The sequence below is a fragment of the Ranitomeya imitator genome, chromosome 2 (assembly GCF_032444005.1).
Source record: "Ranitomeya imitator isolate aRanImi1 chromosome 2, aRanImi1.pri, whole genome shotgun sequence".
NCBI classification, from domain to species: Eukaryota; Metazoa; Chordata; class Amphibia; order Anura; family Dendrobatidae; genus Ranitomeya; species Ranitomeya imitator.
In genome coordinates, this window is record NC_091283.1 from 106,283,007 (window position 1) to 106,306,696 (window position 23,690).

The window sequence follows — 23,690 nt, forward strand, 5'->3', positions numbered from 1 at the left end:
GAAATGAGTCGGCATGGGAGGAGAGTACAGGTTTATTTATTTTTTTGATGCAGAACACATAAGGTACAGTCACATTAAGCGACGCTGCAGCAACATAGACAACGATGCCGATCGCTGCAGCGTCGCTGTTTAGTCATTGTGTGGTCGCTGGAGAGCTGTCACACAGACAGCTCTCCAGCGACCAACGATGCCGAAGTCCCCAGGTAACCAGGGTAAACATCGGGTTACTAAGCGCAGGGCCGCGCTTAGTAACCCGATGTTTACCCTGGTCACCATTGTAAATTAAAAAAAAAAAAAAAAAAAAACACTACATACTTACATTCCGGTGTCTGTCGCATCCCCCAGCGTCAGCTTCCCTGAACTGTGTAAGCGCTGGCCGTAAAGCAGAGCGGTGAAGTCACCACTGTGCTCTGCTTTACGGCCGGCCGACGCTGACAGTGCAGGGAAGCCGACGCAGGGGGACGCGACAGACACCGGAATGTAAGTATGTAGTGTTTTTTTGTTTTTTACATTTACAATGGTAACCAGGGTAAATATCGGGTTACTAAGCGCGGCCCTGCGCTTAGTAACCCGATGTTTACCCTGGTTACAAGTGAAGACATCGCTGGATCGGCGTCACACACGCCGATTCAGCGACGAAATAAAGTTCTGGCCTTCTAGCTCCGACCAGCGATGTCACAGCAGGATGCTGATCGCTGCTGCGTGTCAAACACAACGATATCATAGTAACATAGTTAGTAAGGCTGAAAAAAAGACATTTGTCCATCCAGTTCAGCCTATATTCCATCATAATAAATCCCCAGATCTACGTCCTTCTACAGAACCTAATAATTGTATGATACAATATTGTTCTGCTCCAGGAAGACATCCAGGCCTCTCTTGAACCCCTCGACTGAGTTCGCCATCACCACCTCCTCAGGCAAGCAATTCCAGATTCTCACTGCCCTAACAGTAAAGAATCCTCTTCTATGTTGGTGGAAAAACCTTCTTTCCTCCAGACGCAAAGAATGCCCCCTTGTGCCCGTCACCTTCCTTGGTATAAACAGATCCTCAGCGAGATATTTGTATTGTCCCCTTATATACTTATACATGGTTATTAGATCGCCCCTCAGTCGTCTTTTTTCTAGACTAAATAATCCTAATTTTGCTAATTTATCTGGGTATTGTAGTTCTCCCATCCCCTTTATTAATTTTGTTGCCCTCCTTTGTACTCTCTCTAGTTCCATTATATCCTTCCTGAGCACCGGTGCCCAAAACTGGACACAGTACTCCATGTGCGGTCTAACTAGGGATTTGTACAGAGGCAGTATAATGCTCTCATCATGTGTATCCAGACCTCTTTTAATGCACCCCATGATCCTGTTTGCCTTGGCAGCTGCTGCCTGGCACTGGCTGCTCCAGGTAAGTTTATCATTAACTGGGATCCCCAAGTCCTTCTCCCTGTCAGATTTATGGCCTTGAACCTTGGTAAAGGATAGGTTACTGTTTATTCTATACCTCAATATTTATGGACTGACTATATATGTCCCACTTTGGGATTTATTTATGGCTGTGCAGCTTGGTAAAGGATATGTTAATGTTTATTCTTGTACCTCGACACATACTATTTTTTATTTGCACTCTATTTGGTGTTTATCCTACATTATGCAGTTTTCGCAACGCTTATTGTGCACTATAATCAGCAATTTTTGCAAGCATGTTGCATTTTTTGCAAGCATGTTGCATTTTTTGCACAAGTAATCTTTGAGGCACTGATACTTATTACTTATTTTGCACTATATTCAGCACTTTTTTTGCATTTATTTTACATCTGTTGCACACATACATCTCTAATGAGTTTGTTAATACAGAGATGTTTAGGGGTATATGTATACACTAGATTGTGGCCCGATTCTAACGCATCGGGTATCCTAGAATATGCATGTCCCCGTAGTATATGGACAATGAGGATTCCAGAATTCGCGGCAGATTGTGCCCGTCGTTGATTGGTCGAGGCAACCTTTATGACATCATCGTCGCCATGGCAACCATTATGACATCTACGTCGATATTGTGCCCGTCGCTGAATCAGAAACGTGGGATTTCTACGTCCTTTATGACATCATCGTCGCTGTGCCCGTCGCTGATTGGTAGAGGCCGCCAGGCCTCGACCAATCAGAGAGGCGGAATTTCTACGTCAATACTGTGCCCGTCGCTGATGGGTCGAGGCCGCCAATCAGAGACGCGGGATTTCCAGGACAGACAGACGGAAAAACCCTTAGACAAATTTATATATATATATTTAGTTATTCACGCTATATATATATATATATATATATATATATATATATATATATATATATATATATATATATATATATATATATAGTCATGGCCAAAAGTATTGACACCCCTGCAATTCTGTCAGATAATACTCAGTTTCTTCCTGAAAATGATTGCAAGCACAAATTCTTTGTTATTATTATCTTCATTTAATTTGTCTTAACCCCTTAGTGACCGAGCCAAATTTTTGAAATCTGACCAGTGTCACTTTATGTGGTAATAACTCTGCAACACTTCAACAAATCCCAGTGATTTTGAGATTGTTTTTTCGTGACACATTATACTTTATGATAATGGTAAATTTAGGTCAATATGTTTTGTGTTTATTTATAACAAATATCAAAAATTTGAGAAAAATGTTAAAAAATTAGCAGTTTTCAAACTTTGAATGATTATCCCTTTAATCCAGATGGTCATACCACAGCAAACCATTAATAAATAACATTTCCCACATGTCGGCTTTACATAAGCATCATTTGTAAAATGTTCTTTTATTTTGTTAGCATTTGAGGAGGTTTAAAAATGAAGCAGCAATTTTCCATTTTTTCAAGGAAATTTACAACATTTATTATTTTAGGGAACTATCGATGTTTGAATTGACTTTAGGGGTCTCATATATTGGGAAACCCCCAAAAGTGATACTATTTTAAAAACAGCACCCCCTGACATATTGAAAACTGCGGGCAGATAGTTTATTAACTCTTCAGGTGCTTTACAGGAATTATTGCAAAGTGGCATGACAGAAATGAAAATGTGTATTTTTACCACCTAAATCTCGGTAACTTCTGAACAGGTTACAACAGCCGGCAGACTCTAAGGCCGCTATTTGGTCGTGAATTGCCATCGCAAACATCAGGACCACAAAATCATGATCTGAGGGCACCAATTGGGATAAAGAAGAAGCCCCCACACTCTGTTAACCATTTATAATGATGTAGTCACTATTGACAGCAGCATCTAAGGGGTTAAACAGATATGTACGGTGCAAACACTGATCATGGCTGATGCAGCAAGTTGTCAGCTATAGTGTACAGCTGACAGCTACTGGATTGTCACCAGTATGGGGATACTATTCTCTTATATCTCAGGTCAGTTAAAAGACGTATTGGCGGTCATTAAGGGGTTAAATGAAAAAAAAAAAAAAAAAAAGAATTGTCCTAAAGCCAAATTGGATATAATTCCACACCAAACATAAAAAGGGGGTGGACAAAAGTATTGGCACTGTTCGAAAAATCATGTGATGCTTCTCTAATTTGTGTAATTAACAGCACCTGTAACTTATCTGTGGCACCTAACAGGTGTTGGCAATAACTAAATCACACTTGCAGCCAGTTGACATGGATTAAAGTTGACTCAACCTCTGTCCTGTGTCCTTGTGTGTACCACATTGAGCATGGAGAAAAGAAAGAAGACCAAAGAACTGTCTGAGGACTTGCGAAACCAAATTGTGAGGAAGCATGAGCAATCTCAAGGCTACAAGTCCATCTCCAAAGACCTGAATCTTCCTGTGTCTACCGTGCGCAGTGTCATCAAGAAGTGTAAAGCCTATGGCACTGTGGCTAACCTCCCTAGATGTGGACGGAAAAGAAAAATTGACAAGAGATTTCAACGCAAGATTGTGCGGATGTTGGATAAAGAACTTCGACTAACATCCAAACAAGTTCAAGCTGCCTGCAGTCCGACGGTACAACAGTGTCAACCCGTACTATCTGTCGGCGTCTGAATGAAAAGGGACTGTATGGTAGGAGACCCAGGAAGACCCCACTTCTTACCCCGAGACATAAAAGCCAGGCTGGAGTTTGCCAAAACTTACCTGAAACAGCCTAAAACGTTTTAGAAGAATGTTCTCTGGTCAGATGAGACAAAAGTAGAGCTTTTTGGGCAAAGGCATCAACATAGAGTTTACAGGAGAAAAAAAAAAGAGGCATTTAAAGAAAAGAACACGGTTCCTACAGTCAAACATGGCGGAGGTTCCCTGATCTTTTGGAGTTGCTTTGCTGCCTCTGGCACTGGACTGCTTGACAGTGTGCATGGCATTATGAAGTCTGAAGACTACCAACAAATTTTGTAGCTTAATGTAGGGCCCAGTGTGAGAAAGCTGGGTCTCCCTCAGAGGTCATGGATCTTCCAGCAGGACAATGACCCGAAACACTTCAAAAAGCACTAGAAAATGGTTTGAGAGAAAGCACTGGAGACTTCTAATGTGGCCAGCAATGAGTCCAGACCTAAATCCCATAGAACACCAGTGGAGAGACCTAAAAATGGCAGTTTGGAGAAGGCACCCTTCAAATAACAGGGACCTGGAGCAGTTTGCCAAAGAAGAATGGTCCAAAATTCCAGCAGAGCATTGTAAGAAACTCATTGATGGTTACCGGAACCGGTTGGTCACAGTTATTTTGGCTAAAGGTTGTGCAACCAAGTATTAGGCTGAGGGTGCCAATACTTTTGTCTGGCCCATTTTTGGAGTTTTGTGTGAAATGATCAATGTTTTGCTTTTTGCTTCATTCTCTTTTGTGTTTTTTCATTTAAGACAAATTAAATGAAGATAATACCAAATAATTTTTGTTTGCAATCATTTTCAGGAAGAAAATGAGTCTTATCTGACAGAATTGCAGGGGTGTCAATACTTTTGGCCATGACTGTATATGATACAAGGACACTTTCCATTTACATCCTGAGTAACCATTATCCTGTGACCATATGTACACATTTCATTTTTCTACCCCTTGCTAAATTTTATATTTGTACTAAAAACTTTATTTTATTATTGCCTTTTAATATTTTTGGGTCATGTATCTCATTCGTAGGTTCTATGACCTAACTTTAGTTACAGTGGGTACAGAAAGTATTCATACCCCTTTACATTTTTCACTCTTTCATTGCAGCCATTTGGTAAATTCAAAAAAGTTCCTCTTTTCCTCATTAATGTACACTCTGCACCCCATCTTGACTGAATAAAAACAGAAATGTAGTAATTTTTGCAAATTTATTAAAAAAGAAAAACTGAAATATCACATGGTCATAAGTATTCAGCACCCTTTTGAGCTGGTACAGCCATGAGTCTTCTTGGGAATGATGCAACAAGTTTTTTACACCTGGATTTGGGGATCGTCTGCCATTATTCCTTACAGATCCTCTACAGTTCCGTCAGGTTGGATGGTGAACGTTGTTGGACAGCCATTTTCAGGTCTGTCCAGAGATGCTCAGTTGGGCTTAGGTCTGAGCTCTGTCCGGGCCAGTCAAGAATTGTCACAGAGATGTTCTGAAGCCACTCCTTTGTTATTTTAGCCATCATTGTCTTGTTGGAAGGTGAACTTTTGGCCAAGTCTGAAGTCCAGAGCACTCTCGAAGAGATTTTCATCCAGGATATCTCTGTACGTGCCGCATTCATGTTTCCTTCAATGGCAATCAGTCGTCCTGTCCCTGCAGCTGAAAGACACTCCCATAGCATGATGCTGCCACCACCATGTTTCACTGTTGGGATTGTTTTTTGGCAGTTGATGAGCAGTGCCTGGTTATCTCCACACACACCACTTAGAATCACCAATAGGTCTACCTTCATCTCATCAGACCAGAGATCTTTTTTCTAAGTCTAGGCATCCTTCATGTGTTTTTGAGCAAAACTATGCGGGCTTTCATATGTCTTGCACTGAGGAGAGGCTTCAGTTGGGCCACTCTGCCACAAAGGCCCAACTGGTGGAGGACTGCAGTGATAGTTGACTTTGTGGAACTTTCTCCCATCTCCCTACTGCATCTCTGGAGCTCAGCCACAGTGTTCTTGGGGTTCTTCTTTACCTCTCTCACAAAGTCTCTTCTCCCACGATTGCTCAGTTTACGGCCAGGTCTAGGAAGACTTCTGGTGGTCCCAACCGTCTTCCATTTAAGCATTGTTTAGGCCACTGTGCTCTTAGGAACCTTGAGTACTGCAGAAATTCTGTTGCAACCTTTGCCAGATCTGTGCCTTGCCACAATTCTGTGTCTGAGCTCCTTGGCCAGTTCAGTTGACCTCATGATTCTCATTTGGTCTGACTTGCACTGAGGTCTTAGACAGGTGTGTGCCTTTCCAAATCAAGTCCTATCAGTTTAATATAACACAGCTGGACTCCAATGAAGGAGTAGAACCATCTCAAAGGGGATCACCAGGAAATGGACAGCATGTGACTTAAATATGAGTGTGAGCAAAAGGGTTGAATACTTATGACCATGTGATATTTCAGTTTTTCTTTTTTATTAAGTTTGCTAAATTTCCTACATTTTTTTTCTCAGTGAAGATAGGGTGCAGAGTGTACTTTAACCCCTTTACCCCCAAGGGTGGTTTGCACGTCAATGACCAGGCCAATTTTTACAATTCTGACCACTGTCCCTTTATGAGGTTATAACTCCGAAACGCTTCAACGGATCTTAGCGATTCTGAGATTGTTTTCTTGTAACATATTGTACTTCATGATAGTGCTAAAATTTCTTCGATATAACTTGCGTTTATTTGTGAAAAAAATGGAAATTTGGCGAAAATTTTGAAAATTTCACAATTTTCCAACTTTGAATTTTTATTCTGTTAAACCAGAGAGTTATGTGACACAATATAGTTAATAAATAACATTTCCCACATGTCTACTTTACATCAGCACAATTTTTGAAACAAACTTTTTTTTTTCAAGGAAGTTATAAGGGTTAAAATTTGACCAGCAATTTCTCATTTTTACAACCAAATTTACAAAACCATTTTTTTTTAGGGACCACCTCACATTTGAAGTCATTTTGAAGGGTCTACATTGCAGAAAATACCCAAAAGCGACACCATTCTAAAAACTGCACCCCTCAAGGTGCTCAAAACCACATTCAAGAAGTTTATTAACCCTTCAGGTGATTCACAGCAGCAGAAGCAACATGGAAGGAAAAAATTAACATTTTACTTTTTAGTCACAAAAATGATCTTTCAGCAATAATCTTTTTAATTTCCCAAGGGTAAAAAGAGAAAATGGACCTCAAAAGTTGTTGTCCAATTTATCCTGAGTACGCTGATACCCCACATGTGAGGGGGAACCACTTTTTGGGCGCATGGCAGGGCTCAGAAGGAAAGGAGCGCCGTTTGACTTTTTCAAGCTAAATTTGGCTGGAATTGAGATCGGACGCCATGTCGCGTTTGGCGACCCCCTGATGTGCCTAAACAGTGGAAACCCCCCACAAATGACCCCATTTTGGAAACTAGACCCCCTAAGGAACTTATCTAGATGTGTCATGAGCACTTTTATCCCCCAAGTGCTTCACGAAAGTTTATAACGCCCGGGCGTGAAAAAAAAAATTCCTATTTTTTCCACAAACATGATCGTTTAGTCCCCAATTTTTTATTTTCTCAAGGGTAAAAGGAGAAATTGGACCCCAAAAGTTGTTGTCCAATTTGTCCTGAGTACGCTGATACCCCATATTTGGGGGGAACCACTGTTTGGGCGCATGGCAGGGCTCAGAAGGAAAGGAGCGCCGTTTGACTTTTTCAAGTTAACTTTGGCTGGAATTGAGATCGGACGCCATGTCGCGTTTGGAGAGCCCATGATGTGCCTAAACAGTGGAAACCCCCCACAAGTGACCCCATTTTGGAAACTAGACCCTCTAAGGAACTTATCTAGTTGTGTGGTGAGAATTTTGAACCCCCACGTGCTTCACTAAAGTATATAATGCCCAGGCGTGAAAATAAAAAATCCTATTTTTCCTACAAAAATGATATTTTAGTCCCCAATTTTTAATTTTCCCAAGGGTACCAGGAGAAATTGGACCCCAAAAGTTGTTGTCCAATTTGTCCTGAGTACGCTGATACCCCATATGTGGGGAGGAACTACTGTTTGGGCACACGTTGGGGCTCGAAAGGGAAGTAGTGACGTTTTGGAATGCAGACTTTGATGGAATGTTCTGCTGGCATCATGTTCCATTTGCAGAGCCCCTGATGTGACTAAACAGTAGAAACCCCCCACAAGTGACCCCATTTTGGAAACTGTACCCCCTAAGGAACTTATCTAGGTGTTTGGTGAGAAATTTGAACCCCCACGTGCTTCACTAAAGTTTATAATGCCCAGGCGTGAAAATAAAAAATCCTATTTTTTCCCACAAAAATGATATTTTAGTCCCCAATTTTTAATTTTCCCAAAGGTAACAGGAGAAATTGGACATCAAAAGTTGTTGTCCAAATTGTCCTGATTACGCTGGTACGCCATATGTGGGAAAAAACTGTTTAGGCACACGTTGGGGCTCGAAAGGGAAGTTGTGACGTTTTGGAATGCAGAAATTGTCTGCGGTCGTCATGTTCCGTTTGCAGAGCCCCTGATGTGCCTAAACAGTAAAAAAAAAAACACAAGTGACATCATTTTGGAACCTAGACCCCCCCCAAGGAACTTATCTAGATGTGCCCCCTTTTTGGAACTAATGTACGCTTTCTTGTAAAGTAAATTAGTAGTGCATGGAGGTGTGGTACAATCTGAAGCAATCCTTCATACACAGGCCAGGTTTTTCGGGGCAGGTGTCGCATTGACAAATGGTGTCCTTGCGTATTCCCCTTTTGTAACACACTCGGCACCTTTTTTGCGGCTTACCTTTTCTGCCGGTTGGCGGGACCACCCCCGGAAAATGCTGGCCTGGTACGATACCAGCACCTTCAGTTCCGGAAGTACTGGGGCCCTCTCCTTCCGGAGTACCAAATATCAGGGCCTTAACCACTACCTCCTGGAACTGAAGGTACGACGTATCGGTGTGGCGTGCACATCGTAACAGCAGGAAAGCGTTGAGCATTGCCATTTGTACGATGTGGACGGCCAACTTTTTGTACCACACCTTGGCCTTTCTCAAAGCACTGTATGGTTGGAGGAGTTGATCAGAGAGATCAACCCCCCCCATGCTTTTGTTGTAGCCCAGTACACAGTCCGGTTTGCAGACCTGTGTAGAGGTACCCCGTACAGTGCTGAGGGCTCTGCCATCACCATGTATGGTGGTCAAGAGAAGGACATCCCTCTTGTCCTTGTACTTGACCACCAGCAGGTGGTCGCTACATTGGGCCTTGCTCTCACCTTTTCTGAGCATCTGCCGAAGTAGCGTCTTTGGGAGGCCTCTCTGATTTTTGCGCACAGTACCGCAGGCTGCGGTACCTCGCGCAGAGAGGGATTTGTAGAGTGGGATGCTGGTATAAAAGTTATCAGTATAGAGGTGATAACCTTTATCCAGCAGTGGGTGCACCAAATCCCACACGATCTTCCCACTCACTCCCAGGACAGGAGGACACTCAGGGGGTTCAATCCTGCTGTCCTTCCCTTCATACACTCTAAACCTGTGGATGTACCCTGAGGCACTCTCACACAGCTTGTAGAGTTTGATTCCGTACCTGGCCCTTTTGTTGGGCAGGTATTGACGGAATCCGAGCCGCCCCTTAAAATGGACCAAGGACTCATCCACGCAGATGTCTCTTTTGGGCACGTACACTTCAGAAAACTTTTTGTTGAAGTGTTCGATGACCGGCCGAACTTTGAACAGACGGTCAAAGTTGGGGTCATCTCGTGCGGGACACGGTGCATTATCGGAATAATGCAGGAATTTATGGATGGCCTCAAAACGTCTCCGAACCATGGCCATTCGGAATACTGGAGTGTTATATAAAACATCTACACTCCAATATTGCCGCATTTCTGGCTTCTTCACGATCCCCATGTGGAGGACCAGGCCCCAAAACCATCATTTCAACTGCGTCTACAGGAGACCAGTTGGAAAATGATGTACCGGGGTTTTGCTCCAAAAATTGACGAGCATACAAATTAGTTTGCTCCACCATGAGGTTAATAATATCCTCAGAGAAAAAGACTTTGAAAAAGTCTGTTTCTGTGAGGCCCGTGGTGTCAAACTTGATTCCTGATTCTGCCACAAAATCAGGAATCAGTGGCTCGTAATTTTCGGGGGGCGAGGTCCATGTGGGTTCCGCAGTGGGGAGCGCTGGTTCAGGAGTGGTGGGGGCTGCCTCATCTTCTGTCCTGGGGCGTCTGCGTGGTGGTTCCGCAGGACCCGAGGAGGAAGATGAGGAGGAAGAGGAGGAGGAGGAAGAGGATGAAGAATCAGAAAAGTGAAGAAAAGTGGGATCCTCTCCCTCGCTATCAGTGTCGGAGGCAAGGAAAGCATATGCCTCCTCCAATGAATAGCGCTGTTGGGACGAACGGGACGAGCGGGACATTTTTGTGTGAATATGGTGATTGGGTGCACTTTATTGATAACTGTATGTGTATGTGTGGGGGGATAGTGATTTGTGCAAACTTATCTGAAAAGAAAATGCTAAAAGGAGAAGAAAAACCTGTAAAAAAAAAAAAAAAAGGCAGGCACAAACTCTGATAAGAGAACTGCGTCACTTATCAAAGTTTGGCGGCTGCGGGATGTGTGTACGGAGGTTGCGCAAAAAGGCTGAAGGGAAAAAAGCGAGCGCGAGAGTTGATCGGTGAACTGCGTCACCAATCAATGCTCGGCGGCTGTTAAATGGGCGCACGGAAGGAGGTGCAAAGGGGGGTAAAAAGAGGGGGAAGGGAGATGGGGGTGGAAGTGGGGATTGGGCAGGGATCAGTGATCAAAACGTACGGTTGTAGTCAGGTGGCGCAAAAGGGGGGTGAAAAAAAAAAAAAAAGGAAAACGGCAGGCACAAACTCTGATAAGTGAACTGCGTCACTTATCAAACTTTGGCGGCTGCGGAATGTGTGTACGGAGTTGGCGCAACGGGGGTGAGGGAAAAAAAGCGAGCGCGAGCGTTGATCGGTGAACTGCGTCACCAATCAACGTTCGGCGGCTGTTAAATGGGCGCACGGAAGGAGGTGCAAAGGGGGGTAAAAAGAGGGGGAAGGGAGATGGGGGTGGAAGTGGGGATTGGGCAGGGATCAGTGATCAAAACGTACGGTTGTAGTCAGGTGGCGCAAAAGGGGGGTGAAAAAAAAAAAAAGGAAAACGGCAGGCACAAACTCTGATAAGTGAACTGCGTCACTTATCAAACTTTGGCGGCTGCGGAATGTGTGTACGGAGTTGGCGCAACGGGGGCGAGGGAAAAAAAGCGAGCGCGAGCGTTGATCGGTGAACTGCGTCACCAATCAACGCTCGGCGGCTACTAAATGTGCGCACGGAGGCGGCACAAATGGGGGTGGAGGGGGTAAAAAGAGGGGGAAGGGGGGATTGGGGTGGATGAACGGGGATTGGGGTGGATGAACGGGGATTGGGCAGGGATCAGGGATAAAACTTACGTTTAGTTGTCTTCTTTCTTTAGCAGGGATTGTGGTGCTACAGGCTGCTGTGGCACCACAATACCCAGCACGGCAGGGAGATCCAGGCACAAAATCCAGCAGGGAGATCCAGCAGTATGACCGCTCTGTAGGAATCCTCAGCTAGAATGAGGACCCTGCAGAGCGGTCATACACAGGTCAGGCAGGTGACACAGACAGGTCACAGAGCGGTCATGCTGCTGCTGTGACCTGTCATTGGTGGGATCGACCATAACATCGATCCCACCAATCAGAGCTTTCCTGGTGACCTGGCTGTGACCTGCCTAGGATCGGATCTGTTCGCGCCATCCTAGGCAGGTCACAGCCAGGTCACCTGCAGGGCACAGAGCGGTCACAGCGTGATCGCCGCTGCGCCCTGTGATTGGCGCGATCGACGATGACATCGATCGCGCCAATCGGCTCCTGCAGGCCCTGCTGGGCCTGCACTGTGTCCTATCCTAGGATCTGTGCTATTAGAGCACCGATCCACGCAGGTTCCGGCAGGGCACAGCGCGGTAATACTGCGCGGTGCCCTGCGATTGGCGCGATCGATGCGACCGGCGATCGCGCCAATCCGGGGTGTTCTTGCCCGTGCCTGGCGTTGCCAGGCACCGGACCTAGGATCGAGTACATCGGTACTCGATCCTAGCCTGTGACCTCATTGTTTCAGCCGCTCCGATTGGCTGAAACAATGAGAATGGCTGTGATTGGCTGTTCAGAATTGAACAGCCAATCACAGCGATCGAGAGGGCGGGTGGGCGGCGACAATGCCCTGGATGCCGAGGCCATCTCCCCCCAGGTGAGATGGCGTCGGAATTTTAATGCGATCACCGCGACTTAAGTCGCGGTATCGCATTAAAGGGCAGGACGTACTATCCCGTCAAGGGTCAGATAGGCCCAGGGCACCTCGACGGGATAGTACGTCCAAGGTCACAGAGGGGTTAATGTAGAATTCGAGTTCCGTTAGAAAGCAGTGAATTATTTTAGGTCTGTTCTGATCAAAGTATATAATCAAAGCTGCTGCCTTCAACTCGGGTCACAGAAAATGGAGCGCTGTTCAAACAAAACCAGCAGAGTGAATATTGAAAATTAAAGGGAAAAATAAATATTAATAAAAGAGGTTTTGAAGTTCTACACAGCATTTTTGGATGCAGAATTAAATTGCTATTAAAAGAAAAACACATGATCACCAGTTCAATGCGGTTAGTTAATGGCTTACCTTAGGATCTTCTAATCGTTCCAAATATTTCTCAAAAGGGCCTTCGACATACTAAACAAAACAAAGATGAACATTTAGATGAATACTTTGGAATTTAAAAAAAAAGGGCTAACATTCATGTAAATGTCTTTCATATCATATCTACATTGAAAGTAGGTCTGCCACATTTTGCCACTGGTAGCCAATGCACATCTGTCAAAACGACACTCAGCACTTCACACATGCAGATACCATCAAAATCTGGCATCAAAGTGAGATTTTAAATTAATAGAAAACAAATGCATAAAAATTAGTGTTTGTGGCTAAAAGTTTGATCTACCCAACCGACCACCCTCCCTCCAAAAAAAAAAAAAAAAATTAGTAACAGAACTCCTTACATTCTAAGATGTGCAGAAAAAATATAAATAACTATGGCCTATGACTAGTTTTAACACATCTGGGTATCCAACAATTTTAGGTATAACAGGAAAGAATAATTTGGGCAGTTTGCATCAGGGCTGTGGATTCGGTAAGCCACACTTGCGACTCCGACTCCTGGATTTTATCAGGTTCCGACTCAGACTCCTTCATAAATGGCCAATTCGTAACAATAAATTTACTGTTGTCAAATATTAACATCGTGCTTATTCAGTTTCTCACCATCATATAAGTAATCAGACCACTTAGAGCAAAAACTATATTTATTAGAATACAATTAGAATATAGCAAATAACTTTTGTAAACTTTTATAAACTCTTGTAAGTAAATATGCAATGAACACTTATGCAGTTAATAAGAAATCTATAAATTTGTCCTCAGAAAAAGTATTGCCTCTGTCAGATCCTCCTTCATGGATGCCCTCAAATCTGATCTAATTATTTTGAGAGCAGAGAACAACCTCTCTACACTATCTTGGGTTGGTGGCAAAGCAGTAACCACTCGGGCAACATCTCTGACAATGTCAGGATACAGAGGAATCGCTTGTTGCACTGTTATTTTTGTATAAATCATTTTTATTGGTCATTGCAATAAAGAGTAAAGGTAAACAATACAAACTAGTAAATCAGTGCAATGATAAACAATGGTTACAAGTAAGTCAAGTAAGGCATTGTGACAACGTTTAGGTCTTGTAATTCAACTTTCTGGTAAATAATGTTGTTGGTTATCCCAAAATTATGAGTAGTTAATAAAAAACAGCTGGGATAGTAGATAGCCATTATTAGATTTCTTTGTAATCATTTGACAGTATAATATATGTTCAAACTGGGTAAGAGGAAGACACACAAAGTAAGATAAGGGAAAGAAAGAGGGGTAGAAAGAAGGAGAGGAGTGGATGGGGGAGTAGGGAATGTGGGAAAAGTGTGGCTGCCAACCCGCTCCAGCGGCCAGAGCGCAGGTCGAGAAACGGCTCGAGAGTGCACGCGAATGTGTTACATAATGCGTCAAGTTCTGGAAATCCAGCGATCTAATTCAGAGGTTTCCCTAAAAGCAATCCAGGGAGCCCATGTGTTGTAGGTTTTTTCCGCATTACCTGTAGACTGATTTATCAGCTGCTCCATTCTATAAATGTCATTAAGTTCTGCCACAAATTCCTGACTGCAGTAAGAAAGTGTCTGAGGATGCCCCTCTTGAACCTAGATATCGACAGGTTACACAAAGACAACAATGCTAGACTTGCTGAGGGTTGGATCTGTGTGATAGAGATCCTATTATGAAGTTCAAAGACGGCCAACCACAAATCCTTTATGGGGGGGCAGTCCCACCAGATATGCATGTAAGAGCCTATCTCCTTTAGACATCTCCAGCAGGTGTCAGGAGTCGTGGGGAACACCGCATGCACCATGGAGGGGCATCTATACCATCTTGCTAGAATCTTATAGCTCCTCTCCTGTGATACCGCGCATAATGACGATCTGGACGAGAAGAGAAGAATTTTTCCCCTATCTTCAGATGACAAGGGTCTTCCCAGATCACCCTCCCATTTCGAGAAAAACATTGGCCAACCCTGCAGCGGAGCCCTCCCCTCTTGGAAGATTTTATATAGCAGCGAGACAGTATGGTCCGGGGGGCTTGCTGATATGCAAAGCATCTCAAAGGGAGTTAGCGGCCTGCTGATATTGGTTTGTTTAGAGATTGAGTGGATATAACTTCTTAGTTGTTCATAGAAGAACCAATCAACAGAGTGTGATTCCTCCTCTGGGAATAGTTCCCGAAGGGATTTCATCCCAGTTTCTTTTAAGTAGTCGTGGATGATGGGTTTGGAATCCTTTCTCTTATTTAGATATGTCTCTCTATTCAGCCCCGCCGGAAAAGCAGAATTGTCATAGATTGGAATTAAGGGGCCTGGGAGAGTTGTGATCTGAAGGGCTTTGTTTCGGTTTTTAATAAGAAGCAATATGTTTTGTGTGAGGAAGGGTATGTAGATGCCTGGCCCTACCCCCTTGCCTCCTGTCCAAAGAACAACTTGGGAGTCGCATCCGTTAAGATCGTTTTCTAGGTTTACCCACTTTTTGCTATTTTTACTGTGATAAAGGTCTAGGATACAAGTTCCCATTGATGCATAACTATAAATCGCGAGATCCGGGAGACCCAATCCACCTGTCAGTTTAGATCTACTTAATGTTGTATATGAAATACGTGCCCGATTATGAGACCAAATAAAACGAGTAATTATTTGTTTGAGGCGGGAAAAGAAGGAAGCTGGTAGGTATAGGGGAATTGTTTGAAAAAAATATAAGAGACGAGGTAGGAGGTCCATCTTAACTGCATTGATCCTACCCAGCCAGGACAATTGGAGCCTGTGCCACCTCTCCAAGTCAGAGTTTGTTTTCTGTAGAATTGGCGCAAAGTTGGTTTCAAACAGTTTAGACGTTTTGCTTGTAATTTTGATACCTAAATATGTACGGGAATCAAAGCGCCATTTAAATGGGAAAGTCTTCCTTAATTGATCCGCCAAGGGGAGTTGGAGTGAAATGTTTAGGATTTCGGATTTATGGGAATTCATTTTGAAGTTACTTAGGAGGCCAAATTTATGTAGTTCCGAAATAATGTTTGGTAGGCTCGTAGAGGGGGACGTAATATATAGGAGAATGTCATCTGCAAAAAGTGCTAGCTTATGTTCTTCAGAACGTAGTTTTATACCCTTAATTGATGAGTTGTTTCTCAAGGCCACAGCTAAATGCTCCATTGTTAGGATATATAAGAGGGGAGAGAGTGGGCACCCCTGCCTTGTACCATTTCTGACCGGGAACATATCTGATAGTGTGCCGTTTACCTTGACCTGAGCACTAGGAGAAGAATACAAGGCGGAGATCCTACGCAGCATATTTTCTTTTAGGCCAATTTCCTCTAGGGTCTGAGAAATAAATTCCCAATGGACCCGATCAAAGGCCTTTTCTGCATCAATTGACATGATACACAGGGGGTCCCCCTCTCTGCCCGCTCTGTCAATTAGAGAGATAGTTCGGATTGTGTTGTCTCTCGCCTCTCGCCCTGGAACGAAGCCCACCTGGTCCTGGTTTATTAGTTTTGGTAAAAGGGGGCATAATCTATTGGCTAACATTTTTGCATATATTTTAATATCCAAGTTTATTAAAGAGATCGGACGGTAATTATCGCACGTAGTAGGGTCCTTGCCAGGCTTAGGGAGAACTGTTATGTGAGCGATGAGTGCCTGTGTAGGGAAAGAGCCCCCAAGAGAGACAAAATTACAAGCCTTCAGAAATATTGGACTAAGCAGAGTGTTGAACGACTTGTAGAAGCCTGCCGAGAACCCATCAGGGCCCGGGCTCTTGCCTTGTTTCAAGGCGCTAATGGTTTCCGATACCTCCTCCACTGAGAATTCCTTTTCAAGATCAAGTAGATCACCTTCAGGCAGAGTGGGTAGTTTATGTTCCTGTAAATATGATTTGATTTTATTACGGAGAGAATGTAGTGGAGCCTCTTTATAGTGTCCCGCTATGTTATATAGAGATTTGTAGTATTCGCTGAAGTTGGAAAGAATATCTCTGGTATTAAACACTTTCTTCCCCTCTGTTTTTAACCCCTTCCCGACCTGTGACAGCGTATGCGTCATGAAAGTCGGTGCCAATCCGACCTGTGACGCATATGCTGTGTCACAGAAAGATCGCGTCCCTGCAGATCGGGTGAAAGGGTTAACTCCCATTTCACCCGATCTGCAGGGACAGGGGGAGTGGTAGTTTAGCCCAGGGGGGGTGGCTTCACCCCCTCGTGGCTACGATCGCTCTGATTGGCTGTTGAAAGTGAAACTGCCAATCAGAGCGATTTGTAATATTTCACCCATTATAACGGGTGAAATATTACAATCCAGCCATGGCCGATGCTGCAATATCATCGGCCATGGCTGGAAATACTAGTGTGCCCCCACCCCACCCCACCGATCGCCCCCCCCAGCCCCCCGATCTGGCCGGTACACTGCTCCGGCTCCCCTCCATCCAGTGCTCCGCTCCCCCCCATGCTCTTGTCCGCTCCCCCCGTGCTCCAATCACCCCCCCGTGCTCCAATCACCCCCCCTGCATTCAGATCCACCCCCCCGTGCTCCGTTCCACCCCCGTGCTCCGTTCCAGCCCCCCCGTGCTCCGTTCCAGCCCCCCCGTGCTCCGTTCCACGCCTGCCGCGCTCCGATTCCCCCCCCCGTGCTCCGATCCCCCCCCCCGTGGTCCCCCCCCACCCCATCATACTTACCGATCCAGCCGGGGTCCCGTCCGTCTTCTCCCTGGGCGCCGCCATCTTCCAAAATGGCGGGCGCATGCGCAGTGCGCCCGCCGAATCTGCCGGCCGGCAGATTCGTTCCAAAGTGCATTTTGATCACTGAGATATAATCTATCTCAGTGATCAAAATAAAAAAAATAATACATGACCCCCCCCCTTTGTCACCCCCATAGGTAGGGACAATAAAAAAATAAAGAAATTTTTTTTTTCCACTAATGTTAGAATAGGGTTAGGGGTAGGGTTAGGGTTAGGGCTAGGGTTAGGGTTAGGGCTAGGGTTAGGGTTAGGGCTAGGGGTAGGGTTAGGGCTAGGGTTAGGGCTAGGGTTAGGGCTAGGGTTAGGGCTAGGGTTTCGGTATGTGCACACGTATTCTGGTCCTCTGCGGATTTTTCCGCTGCGGATTTGATAAATCCGCAGTGCTAAACCGCTGCGGATTTATGGCGGATTTACCGCGTTTTTTTCTGCGCATTTCACTGCGGTTTTACAATTGCGATTTTCTATTTGAGCAGTTGTAAAACCGCTGCGGAATCCGCACAAAGAAGTGACATGCTGCGGAATGTAAACCGCTGCGTTTCCGTGCAGTTTTTCCGCAGCATGTGTACAGCGATTTTTGTTTCCCATAGGTCTACATTGAACTGTAAACTCATGGGAAACTGCTGCGGATCTGCAGCGTTTTCCACAGCGTGTGCACATACCTTTAGAATTAGGCTATGTTCACAAGGTGCGGATTTGGCTGCGGATTGGCCGCTGCGGATTCGCAGCAGTATTCCATCAGGTTTACAGTACCATGTAAACATATGAAAAACCAAATCCGCTGTGCCCATGGTGCAGAAAATACCGTGCGGAAACGCTGCGTTGTATTTTCCGCAGCATGTCAATTCTTTGTGCGGATTCCGCGGCTTTTTACACCTGTTCCTCAATAGGAATCCGCAGGTGAAATCCGCACAAAAAACACTGGAAATCCGCGGAAAATCCGCAGGTAAAACGCAGTGCCTTTTACCCGCGGATTTTTCAAAAATGGTGCGGAAATATCTCACACGAATCCGCAACGTGGGCACATAGCCTTAGGGTTAGGGTTGGAATTAGGGTTGTGGTTAGGGTTGTGATTAGGGTTATGGCTACAGTTGGGATTAGGGTTAGGGGTGTGGGGGGGTTAGTGTTGGAGGTAGAATTGAGGGGTTACCACTGTTTAGGCACATCAGGGGGTCTCCAAACGCAACATGGCGCCACCATTGATTCCAGCCAATCTCGTATTCAAAAAGTCAAATGGTGCTCCCCTCACTTCCGAGCCCTGAAGTGTGCCCAAACAGTGGTTTACTCCCACATATGGGGTATCAGTGTACTCAGGATAAACTGCGCAACAATTACTGGGGTCCAATTTCTCCTGTTACCCTTGTGAATCTAAAAAAATGCTTGCTAAAACATCATTTTTGAGGAAAGAAAAATGATTTTTTATTTTCACGGCTCTGCGTTGTAAACGTCTGTGAAGCACTTGGGGGTTCAAAGTGCTCACCACATATCTAGATAAGTTCCTTGGGGGGTCTAGTTTCTAAAATGGGGTCACTTGTGGGGGGTTTCTACTGTTAAGCCACATCAGGGGCTCTGCAAACGCAATGTGACGCCCGCAGTCCATTCCATCAAAGTCTGCATTTCAAAAGTCACTACTTCCCTTCTGAGCCCCGAAGTGTGCCCAAACAGTGGTTTACCCCCACACATGGGGTATCGGCGTACTCAGGAGAAACTGGACAACAACTATTGGGGTCCAATTTCTCCTGTTACCCTTGGGAAAATAAAAAATTCTGGGCTAAATAATTATTTTTGAGGAAAGAAAACGTATTTATTATTTTCACGGCTCTGCATTATAAACTTCTATGAAGCACTTGGGGGTTCAAAGTGCTCACCACACATCTAGATAAGTTCCTTTGGGGGTCTAGTTTCCAAAATGGGGTCACTTGTGGGGGGTTTCTACTGTTAAGCCACATCAGGGGCTCTGCAAACGCAACGTGACGCCCACAGAGCATTCCATCAAAGTCTGCATTTCAAAACGTCACTACTTCACTTCCGAGCCCCGGCATGTGCCCAAACAGTGATTTACCCCCACATATGGGGTATCAGCGTACTCAGGAGAAACTGGACAACAACTTTTGGGGTCAAATTTCTCCTGTTACCCTTGGGAAAATAAAAAATTGCAGGCTAAAAGATCATTTTTGAGAAAATAATTTTTTTTTTTATTTTCATGGCTCTGCGTTATAAACTTCTGTGAAGCACTTGGGGGTTCAAAGTCCTCACCACACATCTAGATTAGTTCCTTTGGGGGTCTAGTTTCCAAAATTGGGTCATTTCTGGGGGATCTCCAATGTTTAGGCACACAGGGGCTCTCCAAACGTGACATGGTGTCCGCTAATGATTGGAGCTAATTTTCCATTTAAAAATCCAAATGGCATGCCATCCCTTCCGAGCCCTGCCGTGCGCCCAAACAGTGGTTTACCCCCACATATGGGGTATCAGCGTACTCAGGACAAACTGGACAACAATATTTGGGGTCCAATTTCTCCTATTATCCTTGGCAAAATAGGAAATTCCAGGCTAAATAATCATTTTTGAGGAAAGAAAAATTATTTTTTATTTTCATGGCTCTGCGTTATAAACTTCTGTGAAGCACCTGGGGGTTTAAAGTGCTCAATGTGCATCTAGATAAGTTCCTTGGGGGGTCTAGTTTCCAAAATGGGGTCACTTGTGGGGGAGCTCCAATGTTTAGGCACACAGGGGCTCTCCAATGGTGTCCGCTAACAATTGGAGCTAATTTTCCATTCAAAAAGTCAAATGGCGCGCCTTCCCTTCCAAGCCCTGCCGAGTGCCCAAACAGTGGTTTACCCCCACATATGAGGTATCGGCGTACTCGGGAGAAATTGCCCAACAAATTTTATGATCCATTTTATCCTACTGCCCATGTGAAAATGAAAAAATTGAGGCGAAAAGAATTTTTTTGTGAAAAAAAAGTACTTTTTCATTTTTACAGATCAATTTGTGAAGCATCTGAGGGTTTAAAGTGCTCACTAGGCATCTAAATAAGTTCCTTGGGGGGTCTAGTTTCCAAAATGGGGTCACTTGTGGGGGAGCTCCAATTTTTAGGCACACGGGTGCTCTCCAAACGTGACATGGTGTCCGCTAAAGAGTGGAGCCAATTTTTGATTCAAAAAGTCAAATGGCGCGCCTTCCCTTCCAAGCCCTGCCGTGCGCCCAAACAGTGGTTTACCCCCACATATGAGGTATCAGCGTACTCAGGACAAATTGGACAACAACTTTCGTGGTTCAGTTTCTCCTTTTACCATTGGGAAAATAAAAAAATTGTTGCTAAAAGATAATTTTTGTGACTAAAAAGTTAAATGTTCATTTTTTCCTTCCTTGTTGCTTCTGCTGCTGTGAAGCACCTGAAGGGTTAATAAACTTCTTGAATGTGGTTTTGAGTACCTTGAGGGGTGCAGTTTTTAGAATGGTGTCACTTTTGGGTATTTTCAGCCATATAGACCCCTCAAACTGACTTCAAATGTGAGGTGGTCCCTAAAAAAAATGGTGTTGTAAAAATGACAAATCGCTGGTCAAATTTTAACCCTTATAACTTCCTAACAAAAAAAAATTTTGTTTCCAAAATTGTGCTGATGTAAAGTAAACATGTGGGAAATGTTATTTATTAACTATTTTGTGTCACATATCTCTCTGGTTTAACAGAATAAAAATTCAAAATGTGAAAATTGCAAAATTTTCAAAATTTTCGCCAAATTTCCGTTTTTATCACAAATAAACGCAGAATTTATTGACCTAAATTTACCACTAACATGAAGCCCAATATGTCACGAAAAAACAATCTCAGAACCGCTAGGATCCGTTGAAGCGTTCCTGAGTTATTACCTCATAAAGGGACACTGGTCAGAATTGCAAAAAACGGCAAGGTCTTTAACCCTTATCCGGCTGAATAGGTACAATTGTAACTATTCCGTTTTAAAATTGCAATAACTTTTTTTTGAAAAGACGTAGAGGGCTGAAATTTCGTGACATCTCTACATTTTTGGTCCAGAATATATTGGCCAAATTTCAATAAAATATCTCCACCCGCTTCCGAGATAAGGGGTCGAGATCTTTTTGCATCCATAACAAGCTGCATAGGTACAAATGTACCTCATATATTTTGAATGAAGATAATGCAAGGGAAAAAGCATAATTTTTTTTTAATGATAATGCTATTTAACTATTATAAACAAGTAAAAAACTGTTCATTTACATTATAAAAGAAAATGTAAGAAACTTTTTTTTATTGATTTTCTTTGCAAGTAATGCATGTTGGCTTTGCTACAGAGTGTTCATCGCAAATGGGTTTCACACAAACCACACAAGACTTTCTAGTCTTGCGTTGTTTTCGCCTCAGGTCTCTGCAGACATAGCAACTACCAACAACAGGGGAGGGTCCACGACTACCATGAGGTATTTTGGGGCCAGCTGCTGGCTGCGATGCTACCACAATGCATCGTCCAAGCACCATTTCTACTGCACCTCGAAGAAAATGGTTTCTCATTATCATTTTGTTTGTACTACGATCTTCAATTGCAATCATACACAGCTGATTTGCGAGATCTTTCAGGAACTTTCTTCGTTGATCCTTTGCCCTGAAGCTTGGATTGTGTTCTCTGTAGATGATGTAGGATGCTAACCCACTGACATCAATCATATTGTAGAAAAATGCCAAAGTCCAACGTGATGTTCGTCGTTTCACAGTGTACTCTCCCAACATTTTATCCATAACATCAACGCCACCTTTTGTTATGTTGTAGTATTTTATTATCTCTGGCTTGGCTGCTAGTGTCTCTTCAACTTCTCCCGTCATGTGCATAGATGATAGAAGCACGACTGATTTGTTCTTCTTTGGTACATATGAACAGACTGTTGCATCATGATTGTAGGCAAAATTTGTCGAGTATACAGGCCTTTCTTTGGCAGGCTGCATATTGTTAGGTAGGAACCTTTTGTTTTTTCTCACTGTACCAACTAGTGTCATGTTCCAGGAGTTCAATACCTTAGCTAGTTCCATGGTTGTAAAGAAGTTATCGGTGGTGACATTTCTTCCAGAGCCTTTATACGAGCTCACTAGGTCCAATACTGTTCGTTCTCCAATGTTTACTTGTCGAGGACCATCAGTTGGTTTCCCAGTGTAGAGCTGACCTTGTAAAGGGTAGGCATTTGATGAGTCACAAGCCCAGAAAATCTTTATGCCATATTTAGCTGGTTTTGAAGGTATATACTGGGTAAATTTAGTATGACCTCTAAATGGAAATAATTGCTCGTCGACGGTGATACAATGATATGGCTTGTAGGCTCTCTCCAGATTACTGTTCAGCATTGTCCAGATGTCCCGTTTTGGTGCAGCTTTATCTGTTTGCACACGTTCTGCACGTGTATTTTCGTTGTCAAACCTGATAAATCTGAGTATCATCTTGAAGCGGTCACGAGACATGGCTGCACGTATAAGAGGCAGAGCAGCAACATTCCACATTTCCTCCAGATTCTCTTTGTTGGCTCTGTGCACACCAGCAGCAATCAGTATGCCCAAAAATGCATGAAGTTCAGTTTCAGTAAATTGCTTGAATGTTTTTTGTGGTGGCCGTTTGGAAGAATCAGGAAAACGTTGTACCAGTTCGTTGTTGTAAGCATCACAAACTCTCTTGGCCTTTCGATTCGTTTCCCGTAATATGATGTCACACATCTCGGGAGTCATGATGGACTTGAATAGCTCTTTTGCTGTATATAGGTTGCTGATTGCTGCAGGGCCACCTCTTTGTCGTAGGACATTACGAGATTTTGTTTGTGCATTTGGCAGTGGATTACTGCACCATTGAGTTTCATCCTTAGCAGTCCAAATGTCGCCTGCACTTTGAGGCACAGAATCATCCTCAACACTTTCGTCTGATTCGTATTCATTTTCATGCTCTATGACCATTTCTTGTTCAATGTCTGAATCTTCTTCAGTAACATCCACTTGTGGTACATAGTTTTCATCATCAGATGGAACATATGGTTCATCCTCATGCTCAGAATCAGATTCTTCTAGCATTCGCATTATTTCGTCAGACGTAAATCTGTAAATATGAAAAAATGTAAAATAAATAATTTTCCGAAATACTACA

At 43.8% G+C, this 23,690-nt stretch overlaps 1 protein-coding gene across 1 annotated transcript in view; it reads right to left on the reverse strand.

The window, feature by feature from the left end:
* Window positions 1-23,690, reverse strand: part of ALG13 (ALG13 UDP-N-acetylglucosaminyltransferase subunit) — a 229,198-nt gene that overhangs the window by 102,953 nt on the left and 102,555 nt on the right. The window contains exon 9 of the mRNA XM_069754494.1: window positions 12,805-12,855. Coding sequence (XP_069610595.1) covers window positions 12,805-12,855 — 51 coding nt within the window. The remainder of the gene's footprint in view (window positions 1-12,804; window positions 12,856-23,690) is intronic.